At 39.8% G+C, this 21,041-nt stretch overlaps 1 protein-coding gene across 17 annotated transcripts in view; it reads right to left on the reverse strand.

The window, feature by feature from the left end:
- The window catches only part of TCF4 (transcription factor 4), a 339,025-nt gene that overhangs the window by 128,319 nt on the left and 189,665 nt on the right, over positions 1 to 21,041 (reverse strand). For 12 of the 17 annotated variants that reach the window (XR_014539543.1, XR_014539544.1, XM_083575633.1 and 9 more), the window contains 2 exons: positions 4,193 to 4,322; positions 3,975 to 4,024 (listed from right to left, as the gene is read on the reverse strand). The exons of the other annotated variants lie outside the window; for them this stretch is intronic. Coding sequence is in view for 10 of the 12 variants with exons in the window: in XM_083575633.1 (XP_083431759.1) it covers positions 3,975 to 4,024; positions 4,193 to 4,322 (180 nt within the window). In the remaining 2 variants the exon portion in view is untranslated. The remainder of the gene's footprint in view (positions 1 to 3,974; positions 4,025 to 4,192; positions 4,323 to 21,041) is intronic. 17 annotated transcript variants of the gene reach the window in all.

Here is a 21,041-nt window from a genome sequence, read left to right on the forward strand (position 1 = left end):
TTAATTCTTAGGTTCACACATACACTTGGTAGACGTAAAAGCAAACACCAGCTAAGATTCAGCTCGGCTGAAAGTACATGCCCGGGCAATCCACACATGTATTAAGGGCTTTTCCCTTCATGCTGAATAACAAAACTACTTTCCAAGTAAAGAGCAGTTTGGGCTATGTACCTTTGTTAACTCTGTAACTGTCTGTCACTTAACGGCCTGGTTTATGCGTTACCTGAGCAGTGCAGGAGGCACATGGCATGGCTAAGTCCCACACCCCTGGCTTGTAAAATCTAATCCTCAAAGTGATGCACCGCTGAAATGAATGGGACTAGCATCATCAGGCTGCTGTGAGGACTGCAGGTCTAGTTGATGAGACAGCCCCCCCAAAAAGAAAGGAGCAAAAACCTGAATGCTCTATGCAAAGTTTCCGCCTGAGGTTGTTTCAGAATGACTGCATAATTCACATCCATAGAATGCCCTTAATGCGCTTCTTGGGAGTTAATTGAAAGAGGTCTCCTTCTCATGTAGCCGTAAGTAGGGAGGCAAGGCAACATCTTTCCCATTATGTAATTCCCTATAGCTGCAGGTAATTGGCTGGGAGGTGCAGATCATATGGGAAAGAACCACATAATTACCTGTGCTTATATGGTCGCAAAATCCGTACACAGCTCAAGCCCCTTGGGACCAATGCCATGAAAAAACTGTGTGAAGGGAGATGAAGACTAATTTACATGTATAGAAATGTAATAGCCCAAAACCAATGGCAAGCATGTTTTCAGTTATTAATGTTATTGCTAGTCGCCATTGTTCCATCTAAACAATGAAGCAATTCCTCCTCCATCCACAGGAGGAGGAGGAGGAGGAGGAGACAGTGAAACTGAGGCTTGGTTCGGACGCTACATGTTGTGCATGGCAGGTGTTTAGGAAAGCAATGTGGGGAACAAGTTCAGGAACATATTTCCGAAAGCCCCAGTCGCCAGGCATGTCCATTCATAAAAGCTTCCGGGTGTGTGTCTCAAGACTCATATCTGCAATTATTTCATAGCCACTTCCATGCACGCCGTACGCACACGTTTTAAAAACTTGGATGAAGAATAGCAATATTGGAGCCAACCCTGAGATCAGGCGATTCTTCCCGCAACACAGCATATCCACAAAGAATAACCCAGACTACTGATGATCCAGGGATTATCTTTATCTTTGCCCATAGTGACAAAGTACTGAAATGCTTATGCAGGAAGGAGCTAGCTGCTTAACACTGAGCCAAGCCAGTGGTCTTACTTCTGAAAGCCCCCCCCCCCCCCCCCGAAATAAAAACACAAAGAGCTTAGTACCTTTCCAGAAAATGTTTGTTTGCTTGTTTGTCTTACTCTCTCTGTCGCTTCTCTTTCTCTATATAGCCATGGAAATTTGTCATAGACATCTGTGCATTAACACAACTCCTGAAGCCCTTTACAGACAATTGTATGAATATTCAGTGACAGTTTAATACCCATATTTTAATAGAAAGAGAATAATATTTTCATTCTATCAGCTAAGTACAATATAATCTGTTTAGTCAATTTATAAATGAGTACTGTTTATCCAACATAGTAGCATCATCTACTATAATGTGATAAGATGAATTATTTAAAAAAATATTTTGCCCTTTAATAGAGTATAGTACTATTTTGAAAATCTTTGCATTTTAACTACTGATAAAAAAAAATCACAACATATTTTGATCATGAAGGTGATTAGCTGTTTGTTCAAACATGTTAAGGAACAATTATTAGACACACACACACAGTTCTGGATAACTTGATATATCTCCCAATAATAGCATCAGGTCATTTGAATTTCAAGGAAATCATTTGTGGCAAAATTGTTTTTTTCCTCTTGTTTTTATCTTTCAAACAATAGGTTTCAGTGCGTGCAAGAAGCAAAATGAACTACGGAATCCAAACTTTGTAACTCAAAGAACAAATTTTGCTAGGAATTAAGGAATCCTAATTGGTTATTTCTTTTTTAAACTTATTTTGTTCTTTTTGGTTCAAAGAAACAGCCAAATGCCTGAAATGTCTGCAAGGCAAATAATAACAACAAAGTTCTAACCCTTAAATGGAAATGGCAACCAATCTGATGTTTTTACATCATCACAGCAGTCCTCTTTCTTTACAGTTGTAGCCATTTCACTGCCCTGCATGCTTTTAGCTTTCTAAATGGAAATATGTCCCAGTCAAACAGGTTCTACACAGTAAAGTGTACAGATATGGGAGAAAACGAGCATTAGAAATACAGAAGCACATGATTTTTCTATCAGAATTTATCTGAAAAAAAGGAATCTTTATGTACGTATTTTTAAATGAAGAAAATACGGCACTACATTTTATTAAAATTTAAGCATTCTAGACATATACAAATTACAAAAAAAGGTGTATAAAGTGTTACGTACTGGCCTGATTCAAAATCTGAGAAGCAGCAATATGTATTTATCATCTGAGTTCTCTTAAAAGCTATTAGAAGCTAAAGTGTCAAGTAAAGACGCCATTAACGAAAAGTGAACCACCCAAAATCCTTAGGATTGTAAAAAAAAATCCATGATTTCTTTAAAGAAACAAAGCAAGAAACATTTATGCAATCTAATTTTAAATTTGTCCTCATTTTTTCTCTCTGTTAGTGAAAAATAGCAACGTTTTTTGTTGTTGTCAACTTTTATTTTTTACTTCTCAAGTACTGTCAGCAGTCTGCCCAAGGGTTCACATACCCATATCACTATTGCTATATTAATTAAACATGTTCATTTAATTCCTTTCCTAGCTTCAGTCACTGATATGACAATAGCAAAAACGGAAATTAAAAGTACTAGTTTTATAATATGAAGGTTTTGCTATTGATTTGAAAGTCCATCTAATTTATGATCACATTAATAAGTGCTATGCCAAAGTAATCTCAGAAAAACCTGTAGGATTGCTCTGATGTTGGTGAATTTTTGATTGCACTCCCTTGTAACCCCCCACTCCCGCAATACACATCTCCACAATACAACTACTACTAGTAGCAAAGTCAAATATTTTTAATTCTTAGATCTAAAAGTATTTGTCGCTCTGCTGCACTACGGTGCATTGTTGTTACTTATCTACAAATTAATCAATATGGTAGCTGCTTTAAAACAGATCATACTGTTTATTTACACATCAGCATTTTTTCGAAGAACGCAAAACAAAATCCAACTCATACATGAGCCAATTATTTGCTGCATGAACGCAAGGGCATTATAATATGAAAAAGCATATCTAGCCTTTATTGCAAACACAGTCTAAATATGTGCAGGTAGTTGATTAGGAATACACACACACACACACACACACACACACACACACACTATTTCCTAAAAAGAAGGGGGGGACAGGACGACAATCAGGGTATTAAATGTGACTTCATTTATTACCATAGCCCATAATTCCTTTGGTAACACCTGGAGTCAACTGGTTTGACACCTGGAAATCACACACACTGAGAAAGCTATTTGTGCAGGTATGCTCAAAGTCCTAATTCAAAAACTTCAGTGGAAAATGAAGACGTCCTCCTTCTATTCTGGGCTGAGACCCATGTAAATGTTTCATAAATCCCTCTCCACAAATCTCTTTTAACATGCAAATCCATAAATCATCATAATACTGACAAAGAAGTTAACCCGCACGTGAAGCTAATGCGTATTCTATCTGGAACCGCATACTGGTAAAGCTACCCAAACTAGAGGCACTTTTTCAGAGTTCTATTTATATACACTAAAAAATAATAATGCAACAACACCCACCAAAACTTTTTATTCCCACAGGTCAGAATTTTATAGACTTCTCTGTTTTGTCTGCCGGCATGATGATGGAGAAAACCAAAACAAACAAAAAAACGTTTAGGATAGGAATCGGTTTCATTTGAAAACATGTTAATCAAAGGAACCAGTGGAACCGCAAACGGTAAGACAGACAAGGAGTACTTACTGAAGATGGTAAACCTGGAGGAACCTTTCGAACTTTCTTTGTTTGTACTTCTGAAAAAAGAAGACAAGTGTGGCTGTAAGATGTATGTTTGCAGGCTCACACCCTCCAGTCTAAGATTCAGCACTGAGCTAGCATTTATTATTAATTACTTGCAAGACAGAAGTTCAGTCTAAGTTTCCTTTTAGAAATGTGGAGAAAAGTGGCACAAAGTAACTCACCCACAGAGGTACTGTGCAGAGGCCTTCTTCGCGGATTATTGCTAGAATACTGATAGTACTGAGAGCCAGGTTTGGTGGGTGAGAGAGCGCCTGGGTTGCCCATTTCCATGTCACCTCCGAGGAGACTTTGCTAAAAGATTTTTGAAAAATAAGTATTGTTATATCTAACTTCTCCCTTGCTCGCCTTTCTATGCTGATTTAAATAACACACACACACGTTTGTTTTTTTAAAAAAGGCTCTGCGACTGGCAAATTGGAATACTAACACAAAAAATACTTTATTTTCAGATATGACAAAAATAGTACTGAGGCAAGTGATTTCTTTTCAGCGGAATACGTATTCTGATGGCCAAGCGAATGCTTTGAAATTTTACAATAGCCTTCCACTGTTATTGCTGAAAAGAAATAACAGTTGAACATATGAACTCTTTTGGAACTACATCAAGTAAAGATCCCCCTCCCCACCTGTTTTGTTTTAAACTTACAGGGCGAACAAAATATACTGTGTTCATCAGTATTTTAAAAATCACCCTGTTGCTACAAAATCATTTCGTCATACAAGAGTAGGTATTTTACCCAATAATGGAAAAAATGCATGTGTTAAATATAGCTAAATAGGAAACACAGCAAATACTTAAAAATACAATATAAAATGTGTTAATCAGGTATAACATCTGTGATGTGAAAATAATAGTATACAATGCAAAAATGAACTAGTGTTTTGCTAAATTGCTAAGGGAGGGGGAGAGAATGACTCTTAAAGCGAGTGGATAGAAGACGTTGCAGCAAAGTACTTCAACAGCATCTATTTTATTAAGTAAGACAGTGAACATCCACAAATATGAAATGTACTTATGAATGGACAATGGCTATTGCTAAACCAGAAGAAATGATATCTCAGTGCAATAACAAGGAAAAAGCAAAGACTGACATTTTCTAAAAATTCTATTTGCTATAACTACATTGAAACTTACCCATAATATATAAATCCCCTGATTATACTCTGCATTGAACACATTGTTCTTTTAATTTTTTTCTGGTATGCAATAAAACAGGTGCAGATACTACCATTTATTTTATATGATGAAGAAATTTTCCATTTAATAAAGAAATTTTAAAATTAAGTACCAAAAATCTAACTTTATCGTTACTTGTAATCAACTTTTACTGACTGAACTAATTACTGTACTTGATAAAGTACAGAATGTGTTTTCCCTAATCTAAATTCTAATCACCATGTCACTCACAACAGACTTAGTAATGCTTCACTAACACACCATTCACATGCAAAACACCCTAAATAGGCCAATTATGACTCTGCCCCTGTTCCCTGGTTAACCCGCTGAGAACTGAAAAATTTCACAAGGCAGTCACCAACTAAAACAAAGGCTCCTTGTTTTAAATTAAGACAGTCTTTTTGATTCTTAAATAGCTCAACAAAGTGCCATGTCTTCGTCTGAAAGCAGTTGGTCAAATATGACCCATGAGCTGGAAAATACTTTGTAAAATAAAAATAAAATCCAAATATAACTTTTTTTCTTCTTGGGGATGCATATTCGTTTCTTTTCCTGATGTGCAACTGGTAAATTGGTAGTGCATCATCAGCTACTTTCATAATTTTATGTGGTAGTCTTCAGTTTCTAACTTATTGCAAAAGGGAGATAAAAAAAACCCACCTACACATGACTCTGAAAATTGCAGAGCATTAAAATCACAAATTGTTTGGTAGATAATTAACAGCTGATAAGCTTATTTCCCTGTAGACCACTTTTTTTGCTTTTGACCAAAAAAAGGGGGGGGGTGGAGTGTTCAGAATATGTTGCACACAGTTAAAAATAAATATTGCAAACTTTTCCCCACCAAAGTTTTAAATCTTTCATAAGTATCCTGGGAGAAGAAGCAGATTTCCTAAGTCAAGAGATCAAGCCAGAATCAACAACTAAGTATTACCAACCTCTTACTAATACCTATTTTATAAAATGTATGGAATTCAGATACAAAATCAGACATACTACATTTAAGTATGGGGCACCTACTGGAATGAGCTACATATCTGAACAGTAAGATATAAGCAACAATTAAACTGATAGAATATATATAAAATTAACCAATTATCTCTCAATATATTCACAGTATGTTTCCTATCAGGCTGTTTGTTTGTTTCTTGTCTCTGTACCTCAACACTAAGTTTTAATGTAACTAGGAACAAGTCAGAAATAATTGGAAACCAAAATGGTACAAATCCACTATTTGACTCGATTTAGTTGGAACTGTTGCTATTCTTTACCTTTAGCACAGTCCACAACTTCAATGCTGAGATAGCTCAGTCAGTAGAACATGAAGCTCTAAATCTCAGAGGGGTGGGTTTCGAGTCCTGTATTGGGCAAAAAGATTCCTGGATTGGAGGGGGTTGGCCTACATGACCCTCATACCCTCTTCCAACTCTACGATTCTATGATTCTAAGGGCAAAGCATTTCAGTTTTCAAAATTACAGGGCATGCTGGAATCGTGAAGGTGGAAATAGGGAAGCCATCACAAACTATGGGCCTGTGGTACTCCCAGAAAAAAGACAGCTACCGAAGTGCACTTCAAAGTAGGTAAAAGGATGATTAAGTCCAGTCAAAGGGAACTATGGGGGGCGGCACTCAGGCTGAGGGAGCTGGTGTTTGTCCACAGACAGCTTTCCGGGTCATGCAGCCAGCATGACTAAACCACTTCTGGCGCAATGAAAAACCACCACGGAAACCAGAGCGCATGGAAACGCCGTTTACCTTCCCACCGCAGCGGTACCTATTTATCTACTTGCACTTGCGTGCTTTTGAACTGCTAGGTTGAAGCTGGGACAGAGCAACGGGAGCTTGCCCTGTTGTGGGGATTCGAACCGCCAACCTTCTGATCAGCAAGCCCAAGAGCCTCAGTGGTTTAGACCACAGTGCCACCTGCGTTCCTTTTACTTCAAAGTAAGCCCCAGTGATGTAGGGTGAGACTAGGACTGCAGGACTGTTAGAACTGTAGCTTCAAACAAGATGATGCAGTAGTCTAAAAACACTTTGAAATATGTACAAAAAGCAACAAACGTGCATTTTACAATACGTGAATATACATTAATCAGGCATGCTAGCAATTGCACCAAGTAAATGCCTACCACAAAACACTGCTGGCTCTCCTCTCCAGCTTGTCACATAAGCGCCTCTAATTTTGCCTTTATTTAAGCCTTTGTTTTTCATTGGAACAGCTAAGTCATTCTTCTGAGGCAACAAAACATCCTTTTACGTGCTCTTATGGGGGCTTCTCTAAGTACTCCACTGGGGAGAACCAAGATAAATATATATCTACTCATTCTGAGATACTTGTAAATAGAACAACAGGCATTTACTATTGTTCAGCCAGTGCTAACATCTTGTAGTTGAGGAGAGGGAAGACTGGGAACTCATGAGGCCACCACGTAACATTTGGACTTTCTGAGCCTAAAAAAGTGAATAAAACATTTTATAGCTAATAAATCTACTACTGTAGATTTATTCGGAAGTGAACCTTTTGAGATGCCCATTTTCTCTCTTGTACTCTGATAAGGCTACAAGGGTTGCACCTGCTATCATTTCAAGGATATCACTGTGTACCACCAATATGCAGTCAAGATAAAGAAAACGTTACAAAACCTAACAGAAATAGGCTTAGGTGCATCCAAGCTATCAGAAATTTTATCTCCCCTCCGCTTGAATGCCAGAACCTCATATCACAAATTTCTTTTGAAACCCTGTACATATTTGCATATGCAGTAAATATTTAAGAAAATCTAAAAACTCCCTTGAACATGCAAAACAAGTTGTGCAGTTCCAAGGGTCCAGGTTGAAGAGGGGTGGGGGCATAAATCTTTATTAAAAATTACTGCCACGATCCAAACCAAAAACCAGTCTTACACATACTATGACTAAATTCAAATGGTTGGTTCTATCTAAAACATGCTAAGCAGCCTGAAGGATTGACATCACCCAAATAAACTGTGCCCAGCAACTCAGATAACCTTCAGAGCTACTTTTCCATGTGCCCTCACCTTCTGAAATAAGGTTGGTGGCTAATTCCCCGGATACATTTACCTGGAGATGCCTTTGTTATCTTTTAAGTGCCAGGTGAATGTAGTTTGGCTCGTTCACTTGGGCTTTTAATTGTAACCAGCACACCTTTCTTTTTAAAAAATATATTATTTATTAAATTTGCACACCTCCCATCATCTGAAGATCACAGGGTGGTTCACAACATAAAAATACAAAATGAGAAAACAAAATACACAATAAAACAAAAACAAACCAATAACCCCCTCCCACAAACATATTTAAAAGGCCATCAAATGTTAATCACCCAAAGGCCTGATTACAGAGAAATGTTTTCACCTGCTGCCTAAAGCTATGTAATGAAGGCACCAGGTGAACATCCGTAAGGAAAGCATTCCACAAATTGGGAGCCACCGCAGAAAAGACCCATCCTTGCATTGCCATCCTCCGGACCTCTATTGGATGAGGCACACACACAAAGAAGGGCCTCAGATTATATTTCTCTTTCAAACATTTTGCACTAATCGAAATGCTTTTTGAGGACTTTTAAATTCAAAAGGTGAAATTGGAAATCTCTTTAAAATGTAAAGAGAAACTAGATCTTGAGCTGCCTTTCTACTATTGGAAGGGGCTCATTCCATTTTTAAAAGGGAAAAGCAAACTCGTGGAACAGCACCTCTCATGCTGTTACAGAGGGTCCCTCAGTCTCCCAGAGCCTATTTTCAGGAGGGACAAGAAGGAGGGAGAATTAGCAAGAATCACTTTCCCTGTATTCTGCCAGCGATAGGTTTCTTGTGAGCAAAATTCATTTCATGGGCTCTTTGGTTCCAAGTGATTGCTTTGGTCATCTTAAAGCAGTTACCACCATTTGTAATCCATGCAGACAGAAATAATCTCAAATTATCCTCATTCTCTTTCTTTCTTTATTGATGCACACCAGTGTGCGTGGCATACAAGAGGGCAGATCTCTGCCTCAACACTACTAGGCACTGCAGAAGGACCCCTATGAGAACATGGCTAAGCTTCCAGGTCCTCTTCATAAAAGACAAGAAGAAGGTAACATGAAGAATACTACCCCAAGGCAATTGGTCAATACTGTAGCATCATCTGCTAACTGAAGGTGCTACATACCCAATCATTATGATACTTGTGTTAGTTAGTGACGGTCTCTATAATCCTCCACACTCACTTTCCCAAGTAAGAGTTCCACATTCGGGTCAAAGCACATTCCACAGCAGTAAACTCGATCTCAACAAGAGACCCCCAATGCCGGATTCATTCCAAAATCCTCATTGTAAAGCTGGGGATGAACTGAATGCAAATTGTGTCTTTCATGTATGAATCTCTCCCCCCCCCCCATCCCCTCTCCTTCAGATTTGGTTGTTTTTGTCATATAAGTGCACATGATACCTTTTCATTAAAAAAATGCACTAGTAACCGAATTCTAGCTGAGAAAATGAAACCATGAATTAAGGAGGAGATTACATTTATTTGTTTGCTTTTTTTAAAAAAAAGATTAATTATCAATGCACTTTAAAAGGGGGAGGGGATATACTCTCATATATTATGAAACTTTTCTCCACCAATGAAAACGATTGTTTTCAGCTAGATAACTGCTGCACTTTAATTTTACATACACAGACACACACAAACACACATACAGGTTTTTAAACATGAGTGGAAAATATATTTTCCACCTCCCAAACTATTATGTTTAAGCTTAATTACAGATATGACTAAGATTAAAATGGGATGAGTGGTGGCTTTCTGAATGAATAATTAATTAACGAGAAAGGTAAATGACCTTGAATGGTACAATCTGTTAAAAGAAATGAATATTTTATTTTTTATTTTTTAAAAAGCAGGATAGGGAAAACGTTTCTCTGGAAAGTCCCTTTGACTGGACTTCCCAAAACTCACTCCCTCTCTCTTTCTCACCCCCCTGCCCCCACTTTTTCTCTCTGTCACTTCTATTAAATTGTGATCAGATATCAAACACTATTTCATGGGGATGTAGAACAGAGCGGGGGGGGGGATGAGTCTTAGATGAAACCAGATTACGCTCTTTTTCTGAACACTTGCCAAATGTTTGTAAGTTGAATACATGTTTGGGCATTCTTGCACTCAAACAGCTGCAGTTCTACACTGCCATCACAAACCTATGTGATCTATAGTGACTCTAGGCCATATGTTCCTCTCTTCTTATGCAGCGAAGAAAGGAGAATGGCCTTGGGGCTTAAAGAAGGGGGGAGGGCTTGCATGGCACTGAAAGGTGGATGCCTTCTAGATTTCTCCCATGCAGAGTCACTGCCATAAAGGCCTGGGCTACCCGTTTGCTATCCTGTTCCTACACGGCACAGAGGGTTGTAGGAGACAGCCTGCAAACGTAAGCTTTGACAAGCAGGTTTTTTTTTTAAGCACAGTCAAAAGCATCATACATTTATTTTATTCTTCTTGGATGGGGAATTATTCACAATACAGCAAGGAGTGAATGCAGCAATGCTACCTTGCCTATCACATCTTATCGCTTGTGGGCATTGGGAGGCATGGCAAGTGAATGGACCAGTCTAGCTTTTAGCAACACTTTTCTCTTTTCTCCTGCAAAGAATTCATGGGGGAAAGGAAAGTGGCACCCTATCTACACTACTACACAAATACTCCAGTATGTGTCATTTATGAGTGGTGTACAAATCTCTTCCTCCCATAGAATCTTACATGGAACTCCAGAATGCATAGCAACCCCGTTGGGACAAACCGTGTGATCCTAACCATGCTAACTCAAAAACAATATACAGTATATAGCAGAGGCTTACTATCAGATAAACATATCTAGGGCTATAGTCTAAAAATAAGATTTCTCATACGATGGTTCTGTCAACGTCATGTGCATCAGGTAGCGTCACCTCCAAAGTCCAAGCAACAGAAAAAGCTTACAAAGTAAGCAGCTGCCTTTGAACAGGTGTTCAATGCAATTTAGACTCCCAGTTGCGGTACACCTATGCTTAAGCAGGTAGCTGCTACTGCATAAACTCTTCTGGAAACTAAGGGGCAAGACTAGCTAGTTTGCATGACTATGGGACCATGGGAGTAGCCGTATTCCCTGTTCTCCTCTGGATTGCCTTACACACGAGTAACACGTGCAAGTAAACTTTGTGATTATTCCACACTAACTTAAGACAGCCCTTCCAATTCTCCCTGAACTCTATGCAGCACCTTTGATACGACAAACTTTCCGAAGCGGCTCTATGGGTTGGGAGTTGAAGGCATAGGCACCAGTGTGGTTCTACTCATACCCACAGAACCAGTTCCAGGATGAGGACTTCCAGCTTGGTCCCTTGGCAGTTACACTGTGCGGTCCTGTAGATCAATCTTGTCCCCTGCACAAAATATAATTTTTTAAAAATGCATTTGGGGCATGGTGATGCTGATAACACCCAGCTCTCTCTCTCTTTTCCACTGGAGAAAGGGAAAGCTTTCCAGGTGCTTAATTTGTGCCTGAAACAGATGGTGGGCAGCATGAGGACCAATAAACTGAAACTGAATCTCAATAAGAGATTCTGGGGGTCCAGAAGTTAGGGGAGGGTCTTATTCTGCACAGCACTCCATTCCCTCTGAAGGAGAAGGTGCATAGGATGGGTGTACCCCTTGATTTCACCTTCAGTGCAGGCCTAACTGGCCACAAGTGATGATCACAGCTGGGGGAAGAAAGAAGTAAACCTCCCCTCCCATATACTGCTGTTAGGATAATAGTTCTTCTCCCTTCATCTTTAATAAATTAAGGGGGGAAACAGAAGACTTGAATTAACTATAATGCATGGTTTTTCCCAGAGTTATACCTACTGAAGCAGCTGTATTCTGAGAGCCAAACGCAACACAACAAAGATAGCCATATTTTTGTCCCTGTGTCAACTACATTCTCATGTAAAGCAGGGAACTCATTTTTCACATTAGAAAGGGGCACACAGGTTAGGAAAACTTAATATCTCACAGCCTTAACTCCACATTTTTCCCAGTGCTAAGAACATGAAGAGGCAAGAGTTTAGTTCCTTCAAACATATGCACATTTTCAATGCAAAACCAAAAAACACCTATCCCCATTCTATACGTGAATGAGACAGATAAAGGGATAAAACATGTGTTTGCAATTATTAGGTTCAGTTGGATACTGAATTTATTCAGGATTCTGGAGCAAAATCTGCTGTTGTCCTGATGCAAAAGATGATTGGCGTTGGGTAGATAGTATCTCTCAATGGTGGAAACAGAATGTCAAGGCATGACGTGCTTAAAAAAACACAACCCAAACAATCCCTATTTACAGTGTTTTCAGGTAACCCATCAGACATCCATGTTCTTCAACAAAATTTTACTAAGTGGGTACATACTATTTCAGAGGGTTTTCCCTCTCATTGACATTACCTTAAAATGCACCATGATGGAACAAGCTATTGTGTATTAATGTCAATGATAATTATTTTAATTCTTCTCCTCACTCCCTCTCCACAGTTGCAATATCTCATGGTTGAGCTACAAGATTAAATCTCACTATTAAAAAAATATCAACGATGAATTAATTTCCCTTAATTGCATACTTTGAACATTGAACATAATGGATAAGTAGTCCCATTATTTGCCTGCTAGCTGTTCTTTTAGGGTATAATCATGGATTAATCCTGGGCATCATTTGGCTTTTATTTTAAAAAGTAGATGGTCCAACAGAATAGTGCAAATGACCACAGATGACATGTTTTGATGATGAAGATGCTGGTGACATTAAATAGATCCCACTGAGCAAACCCCACCACCACCTTTTCAACCAGAGAAAGCAGAAATGTTGCTCTGATCTTCCAAGTTCTTACACTGGAGTACTACCGAGGCAACTGATTTTATGATTAGGCAACTTTTAATATGCACTGTTTTTAGATGGAGGCATATTTACATGCATCTTTCTGGCATGAAACTTCTCAAAGCTGCCCAAATGAAATACCTAGATTTTGCTGAACAGAGTAACAAAAGCTATTGTCATAGCTTCCAGCGATTAATGAACATCTTTACTGTCAGAAATATATAACCGAAGTAACTATCTTGTGAGCAAACGTTATCAATAAATTGTGTTAATTGATCTCTACTTTGCACAGATATTGTGTTTATATACATCACAAGCACAATCTCTAAATATGTGTTCTTTATTAAGAACTGCAATAAAATTCAGTGGCAATCTTCTTAGGAAGCTTGATGTTGCAGCAACAAACTTGTACCTTTGAACACTTGCTGAGACCACTGGATCAGCACTCCATAACTCTAAGTAAAAATAAAAAATAGAACCTCCATGTTCAGGGGAAGTATACCTCTGAATAAGCAATACTGAAAACAAACAACTTGTATGTTTCTTGTGTTTGAACTATTTGAAACAAGACTGGCTAGATGATCCAAGTACTCCACCATTCGGATAAGGCTCTGAGCTCTGCCAGAGAGGCAAAGGAGAGAGCTAGCGCCTAAGTGCACATAGGACTGCAGCCTCACCAGTATTGGAAATCTAGCAATTAAATCGTGCAAGGGCTAAGGGCTTTATTTTCTATAAAAAGCTAATATCCCACCTTTCAGCTTAAAATGCCTTCATGGTGGCTTCAGGGCAAAAAATGATTAGTTCCCAAAAGATATGCAGTTTAAATGAAATAGTGTTTGTGATCTTTCTCTCTGTGTTGTGAGTGAATTGCACAAGGACTGTGGGCAAAAATGCCTAGTCAGTTGATGCGTCTTTGAGCACATCCTTTAGCACATAATTCCACAGCATGCTGCAATCACCTCTTGCTTAAAAAGTGTTCCGCTGGCAAACTGTTTCAAAAGACTCACTAGCCTATCAAGATGATTGACGTCAGTCTTTCCTGTGTGTTTCAACTATAAAGATATTCCGCCATAAAATCTAAGTCAAGATATTTTAGATTGGGTGGATTGTAACTGGATTCTTATTTTATACTACTTCCTCCACTTGTTTGAATAGGAGAACACAGGTGGGGGGGGGGGAGTGGTGACAAATGCAAATACCCCAGAACAAATACTACACTGAAATGATGCTCTAACAGTATGGAAGCCCAAATTAAAATTCCAATTACTACCTCCAAATGTCAGCAGTTCGAATCCCCCCAACGGGGTGAACTCCCGTTGCTCTGTCCCAGCTTCTGCCAACCTAGCAGCTCAAAAGCACAACAGTGCAAGTAGATAAATAGGTACTGCTGTGGCAGGAAGGTAAACGGCGTTTGCATGTGCTCTAGCTTCCATCACAATGTTCTGTTGCACCAGAAGCAGTTTAGTGATACTGGCCCCATGACCCGGAAAGCTGTCTGTGGACAAATACCAGCTCCCTCAGCCTGAAGCAAGATGAATGCCACACTCCATAGTCGCCTTTGACTGGACTTAACCATCCAGGGGTCCTTTACCTTCCTTTACCTTTTTACTATTAGTGTTTCAGGATTTGGGTCCTAGTTTAGGACTGTAATAGTTTGAGCAGCTGCCCTTCCTGAAATTACTTGGCATCTTGCGATCCTGAGCCCAGTAGCTAGAATGATATGCTCCTACCCCTATATTGTTCCTATATGCCTTGCTGTGGGAAATTGTTTTCTAATGTGAACAGGGCACACCTTCATTATCTCTTGTCTGTGTTGTCTTGTACAGTTCTTCATGTCTGTGTTTCCTACTTTTCGTGTTTTGCAAAATTGGAAACCTTGAAGCTTTCCAATAAAAGCAAGTATAAAACTTTCTAGAGTGGTAAGCTTTTCCATGAGGAATTGGGTCATATGAATGGTTCAAAATGCATCATGCTTTTTAAGAATCTTCAAGAAATCGACTGCTGAAAATTAAATAGCCTTGGAATCAATGTTCCTTTAGATGTCATGTTCCCCAGTGCTTCAGTCATTGTTTGGAGGATTAGCAATCAACCCTGACCATGTTCCTGCCTCCTGGCTTAATAGAACATTTCCTGGTTTGTCAAACCACTATTTTCTGTGACACCCAAACCAGCCAATTGTAGCCTGAGACATTCTTCCAAACCAGGATTACAAACCAGGGTTGTTATAGAGGACTAGAGAACACAATATTTGAATGCAGTCATTGACATTCTTCACTTCAAAGTGACCTAGTTTCTGTGGCTCACATTGCACAGTGATTGTATTAAGTCACTGTGCCATAGAACAATGGACCATTTAAATCTAGTCCAATTCTCTCCCCACCACCACCACACATTTTCTTGACTAGGATCAACCTATCACAGTTGGTCAGCTCACCAACACTGGCTCATGACAACCTTGTACACATTACTGGATTGCCAGCAGGGCCAGAAGATACAGCAGAAGCAGTACAAAAGAGGAAGTGACTATCATTTCAGGTATGCTTCCTAAGGAAAGGCAAGATCCTACTGCATGATCCCTTTACTGGGGAAAAGAAAATCTTAGGAACCACTCCCCTAGGGGTAATTCCCTCCCTTTCTTCTTCCCAGGAATAATCTATAGTTGTCGGGGAGTGATGGAACGAAACACACCTTCAAGTGTCAAGTACAATGTAAAGTGTTTATTGTGCTATAGATTGGTAGTTCCCAACACCTTTAGCATGAAATTTACTCGGCATGGTGACCCATTGTTGCATGATTTTTGGACCTCAAGTCTTTGGCAGCCATCAATTTCATGCATTTTAATTGCAACCTAGAAAACACTATGCAACCCACGGCCCACTTGCAGTTCACAACAGACAGGTCGGGAAACACTGCAAAATATAGTACAGTATGTGATACAATTCACCAAATATGGTGTGGGTTTTCTGTTCAGAGGCATGTCCGTAATATAAAACAATATTGAATTAAAACAAACAAACATTTGGCCAGCCAAACATTCAAGTGCAAATCAAGCATTGCAACATGTTTTATGAATACACTTCTCTGTTACAAATTCTTATCTTGAAATAAACGGAATGGGAATAAAATATTGCACAAGCACAGCTCCAAGTGGTGGAGAAATCCTTTTTGTTTCCCCTCCATCCCTGGTGGTCCTGTGCTTACTTTGCAACACAACAAAAAACACCTGAAAGTGTGGCAGTCTCAGGCTGCAGGAATTTAAGCACGGAGCAGGAAAATTCAGCTGTCTTGTTAAAGCCAGCTGGGTACATAGTGGTATGTAGTATTGTTACATGCCAAGTGTGTTTACAAGGTGTGTGAGGGTTACTGGAAAGATCACGACATGATGTGGATAAAGTGCCTCCACTCTACTACCTTAACTGTTGCCCAAATCTGAAGTGGACTCATTTTACGCAGGCTCCAAGCAGCACACGTTTTAGGTAGAAGCACTCAAAAAATTTGGACAGACATCAAGAAAACAAGAAGCTGGGCCAAAAATCATAATATTTTTAAAATATATATATTTAGTAGAGGGCTTTTTTCGTTGTTAAAACACCTGCTACCCCTTTAAATTGCAAAGAAAATCAAGTGCCATTGAAACCAATGGAATCTAAGCGCACAATTAAAGCATTTAAGTTCCCAATGGACTTCAAAAGGAACAGCCAAGTTTCTACAGCTTCATGATCCACCCTTGCATGATGTCGGAGTCTGGTTGCTGGGGGTTTTTGTGCGCTTTTTTAATGAAAGTCAAGAGCACAACAAATGACATAGAACTTGAAGGAATTATTGAAAAGAAATAATAGAAGCACAAAACTAATTGCACAGAATGTGGCACTGAATAAATTAGCTGGAACCACAGATTAAGATGACCAGGAGTTTTCTTTTCCATAAGGGAAAGGGGTATGTCAGTTTGCTAAGTATTATTCTAGCGATCGGGCAAGTGTGAACCTCAACAGAAATTATGCAGAATATGGAGTAAGTTTTTAAATATTTCTTACAGATGTTTTACAAATACTTGCATCATCAGGTTGCAACCTTAAAGGTTGTGCAGGCCTTGGGTTAGACCTACAGAGAGCTAAGCAGGGAGGAGAGGGTTGGTTTGCTCTCCCAGCCATCAGGAGTGTTTGTTTTTTGCCTGCTCATTCAGTGAGATACCTGCTTGCAGGTAAGAAAGTGTGCTGATTGCAGTGTTTGGTACTGCCTGATTGCTGGCTGAGCTGGGGTGTGAGCATGGTCCAGAACCTCCCTTGCTGTAAGAATAGGTTCTGCTACAGGCAGTGGGGTCGTCCCCAAAGAGGATGACAGCAAACGGGGTTTTCATTGTGGGTCATCCATCACTGCCAGTCAGAATATGGAATTGTAGGCTAGGAACTGTGGGAGAAAGGCCTGTTACCCTTACCTGGGATGGTAGAGGGGGGAAGTTTGGCTTGACAGGGTTCCCTTAGAGTCAGAGACAGGGCGAGGACTTACCATCTTCCTCCTAACAGTGTGGGATTCACATGCTACTAGGTCTTAGTTTACTATCTGTGGCCCTAATCTCCCAGTTGTATGATGCGATATTGGATGGAGGTCCTAAAATATGTCTGAGTGGGAAGGAAGCAGGGGGTTGCAAAGATGCTGACCCAGTTTCAATGGTCATGGGCAAGGGAAGATACAGTCAGAGTGGAAGGGCTGACTACTATTTGGGGTAGAGACATAGATATTTGGTCTCTGTTCTTTGTTACAGCCTTCCCACTCCTCGAGGAGGTACTGGTAGCTTATCCCCTGAGTCCTCTGGTTTGGCAGTGCTATTACTGAATGCCAGATTAGTCCATGATAAGACCATGCTCATCCATGACTTGACTGTGGATGAAAGGGGCTGATATGGCTTGCACTACTGAAACTTGGATGAGTGAGCTGTGCTCATCTGGGTGCTTAGTACAGTACCAGGCTGGGGACGGGGGTGTTGCTATTGTCCCTAAAAGCACCATCTCATTTACCAGAAAACCTATTGATCTTGGAATGGGGCTAGAGGGTCTGTACCTGGTGTTGAGCTAGGGAGACAGATTGGGGATGCTGCTGGTCTACTGACTAGCCTATTGCTCAACCGCATCTTTGATTAGGCTGGCCATCGTAAGTCTCTGAGATATTGCTGGGGGACCCCAGGTTGATAGTCCTGGGTGAGTTTAATATCAATGCAGAGGCTGCCACTGGGCTGGGTAAAGACTTAATGGCCTCCATGACAATCATAGGGTGCACCTTTGGTGTAGCCTTTGACCCAAGAGATATCAGGGATGGACCAAGGATGGGGGGCAGAAATACAAATTGTTGGTAGCTTCATGGCAATGATGGAAGTAAATTTCATTAATATGACAGTGCTACAAAAACTATCCTGAATTGCAACGGTGTATCAAGAACAACCAATTTACAAATTACTAACAGAATAGCAGTATGTACACCAATCCGGTTAAAGAGAAAGGACAAATGTTTTCTAGCCACCTGCAGTTAAAAAGTTCTCACCGGATGAAACCAACAGGATTTTTGCAATATGAATTAAGGTCACAGAATTCATTGAGCCTTACTCTTGCATTAAGTCTGCTAAGGATTGCATCCTCAAAAGTTTATTTTAACTAAAGAATGCACGAAACATTCCTGTGAATGACCTTGTAATTATTATAGGCACTACAGGAAAATATAATATTTAGAAAGGAGTCAGTGCACTTTTAAATGAAAGCTGAAGGGGGAAAAATATTTTATTGACAGATCTCCCAGAGTTGTGCATGCTGTAGATTTAAGTGCATCACACACCTAGCAGGTGCAGATTCTGCCAGTGAGATACACACAATGTTTTGTTACCTGGGTGCATCAAGATAACCAGGTGGCGTCTCTAGCTGAGCCAGCAGCTTCCTATATATAAATGCATACAGAAAGTGAGAAGAAGAAAAATATGTGTGTGTTTTAAATAAAAATGAGGGCATAGTTAGCTTTACAGAAATGAAAGGTAAGGAAGGATGGTTTCACAGCTGCTTGTAGATATGAAATCTATACTGCCTTATAAGTTCTTTCTTTTCACTGTAGTTTTTTTGCTGTTGTTCAAGATGCTGCTATAAAGAGACCATTTAGCCTGTAATCCACCTGCCATTTACCTGGAAGTAAGCTCTACTGAATTCAGCGAGACTTGCTTCTGAGTAAACATGTACAATATTGTGCTGTTAGCTATTTATTTATTTAGACTTATCGTTCATCCCATCCCCGAGGCTAAGATGCAAATCTGCTACTTCAAAGACCCACCGCAACTGTGAAGTAACCAATTTTCACTAATCAATGCTTTATCCCATTCCTAGGTTGAGGGAGAAATAAATATCCCATGTTACAGGGATATTATATATCAAAGGAATTTCCTTTGCATAAAGAATGATGATCAAAATGCCATGGAAAAAGGATCCTGATTTGTTCCTTATACCTTCCCTACTGATCTGTCTTCTAACAGCTACTGCAGAAAATGAGTCTGGTGTTGCATGGAGATTTAAAAGGCTCTGTGGCAAAAATGGCTGATTATTTTCTGTTCAACTTTGGACCTTTGGTCGGAACATCTGGGACCAATGTGTGCAACTTCTTTAGTAGTGATATTATTTTCTTCTTAAATGCTTTTGATTACAGCGGTACCTCGGGTTACAAACACTTCGGGTTACAGACTTCGCTAACCCGGAAGTAGTACCTCGTGTTTCAAGCATGGACTTTCCCTGCCCTACCTGGATATGTTGGGGACTGAATCTGGGACAATCTGCATGTAAAACATGCACTCTTAACATTCACCTATTGCTCGTTACCTAACATCCTTCCCATAACATCCCTGGAGACAGCTTTTAAATGGTAAAAAGAAAGACACCCCCCAAGCTGTTTTTGGTGGCTGAATCACAGTTCCTGAAATGGTACCAAATCACCTCTCACAGAATAATTTAGAGAACTGGGCGGCCATTTCAATCCATTCAGCCATAGGTTATGCTAATGGTCTCCTTACATTATTTATTGTTGTAGCATCCACACAGCATTGTTGTCATATATATTTATATTTCCCAACAATATCCTTCGTGCACGCGCGCACACACACACACAAAATAAAATCTGGTTTATCCCCCTCTTAAAATCTGTTCTGTGGCAATCTCTCTTTCTAGTGTTGCAAACTGGGGCGGGGGGGGGGGGAGAGAGAAGATCAATGGAACATGGAACTTATTTTCTATCTAAAGGATGGATCCATGCCATCCTTCATTTTATTATTCACTGAGAGCATCTCTGACACAGACCTCCATAGGGCCGATGTGGCAACTACTAAGAACTCTGCTCTAAACTTAAGCTCTTTGGTGAACCTAAGTCCTAGCTAGAGGCTTGAGGAGCGGTTCCATAAGTACCATTAGATACTGGGTTCCTCAGCATCACTCCCTTGAGAAATGTGCAAATGGTGGGTGGGATGTACCAAGATTGATTGCGCTCTGAATCTCATTTTGGGTACATACCTGCCTTTGCAGCTTGCTTTTGCTGAATACAGGCCTATTTGAAGGAAATCCACAGTCTCTGTAAATTCACACTTTGTCCACACAGAATCCTTCATTGGTACTCTGGAAAATGAACTTTGTCTTGCAATCACTGTTACACATTCTGTTTTTGGAATCCCGACACTTAAAAACAATTGGTGTCCAAGACCCTCCTCAGAGAAACTTACATCATTTGTGTCTTTCTGCTCAGTGTCGTTGTAAGCTGGAGTGTGTTGTTGTATGAGTGGACCAGAACAGAAAACCTTGGTGACAACATCAATAACTGCTGTAGTTAACTAGGGCCACATTGGCCAAAATATGCCCACTAGGATGACCACACATTCTATGGTCCCCAATTAGAGGCACAGGGACTAGAATAAAGACTTGTTTGTTGCAAGAACATCTG

This window comes from Podarcis filfolensis (genome assembly GCF_964270895.1).
Source record: "Podarcis filfolensis genome assembly, chromosome: 11".
NCBI lineage: Eukaryota > Metazoa > Chordata > Lepidosauria > Squamata > Lacertidae > Podarcis > Podarcis filfolensis.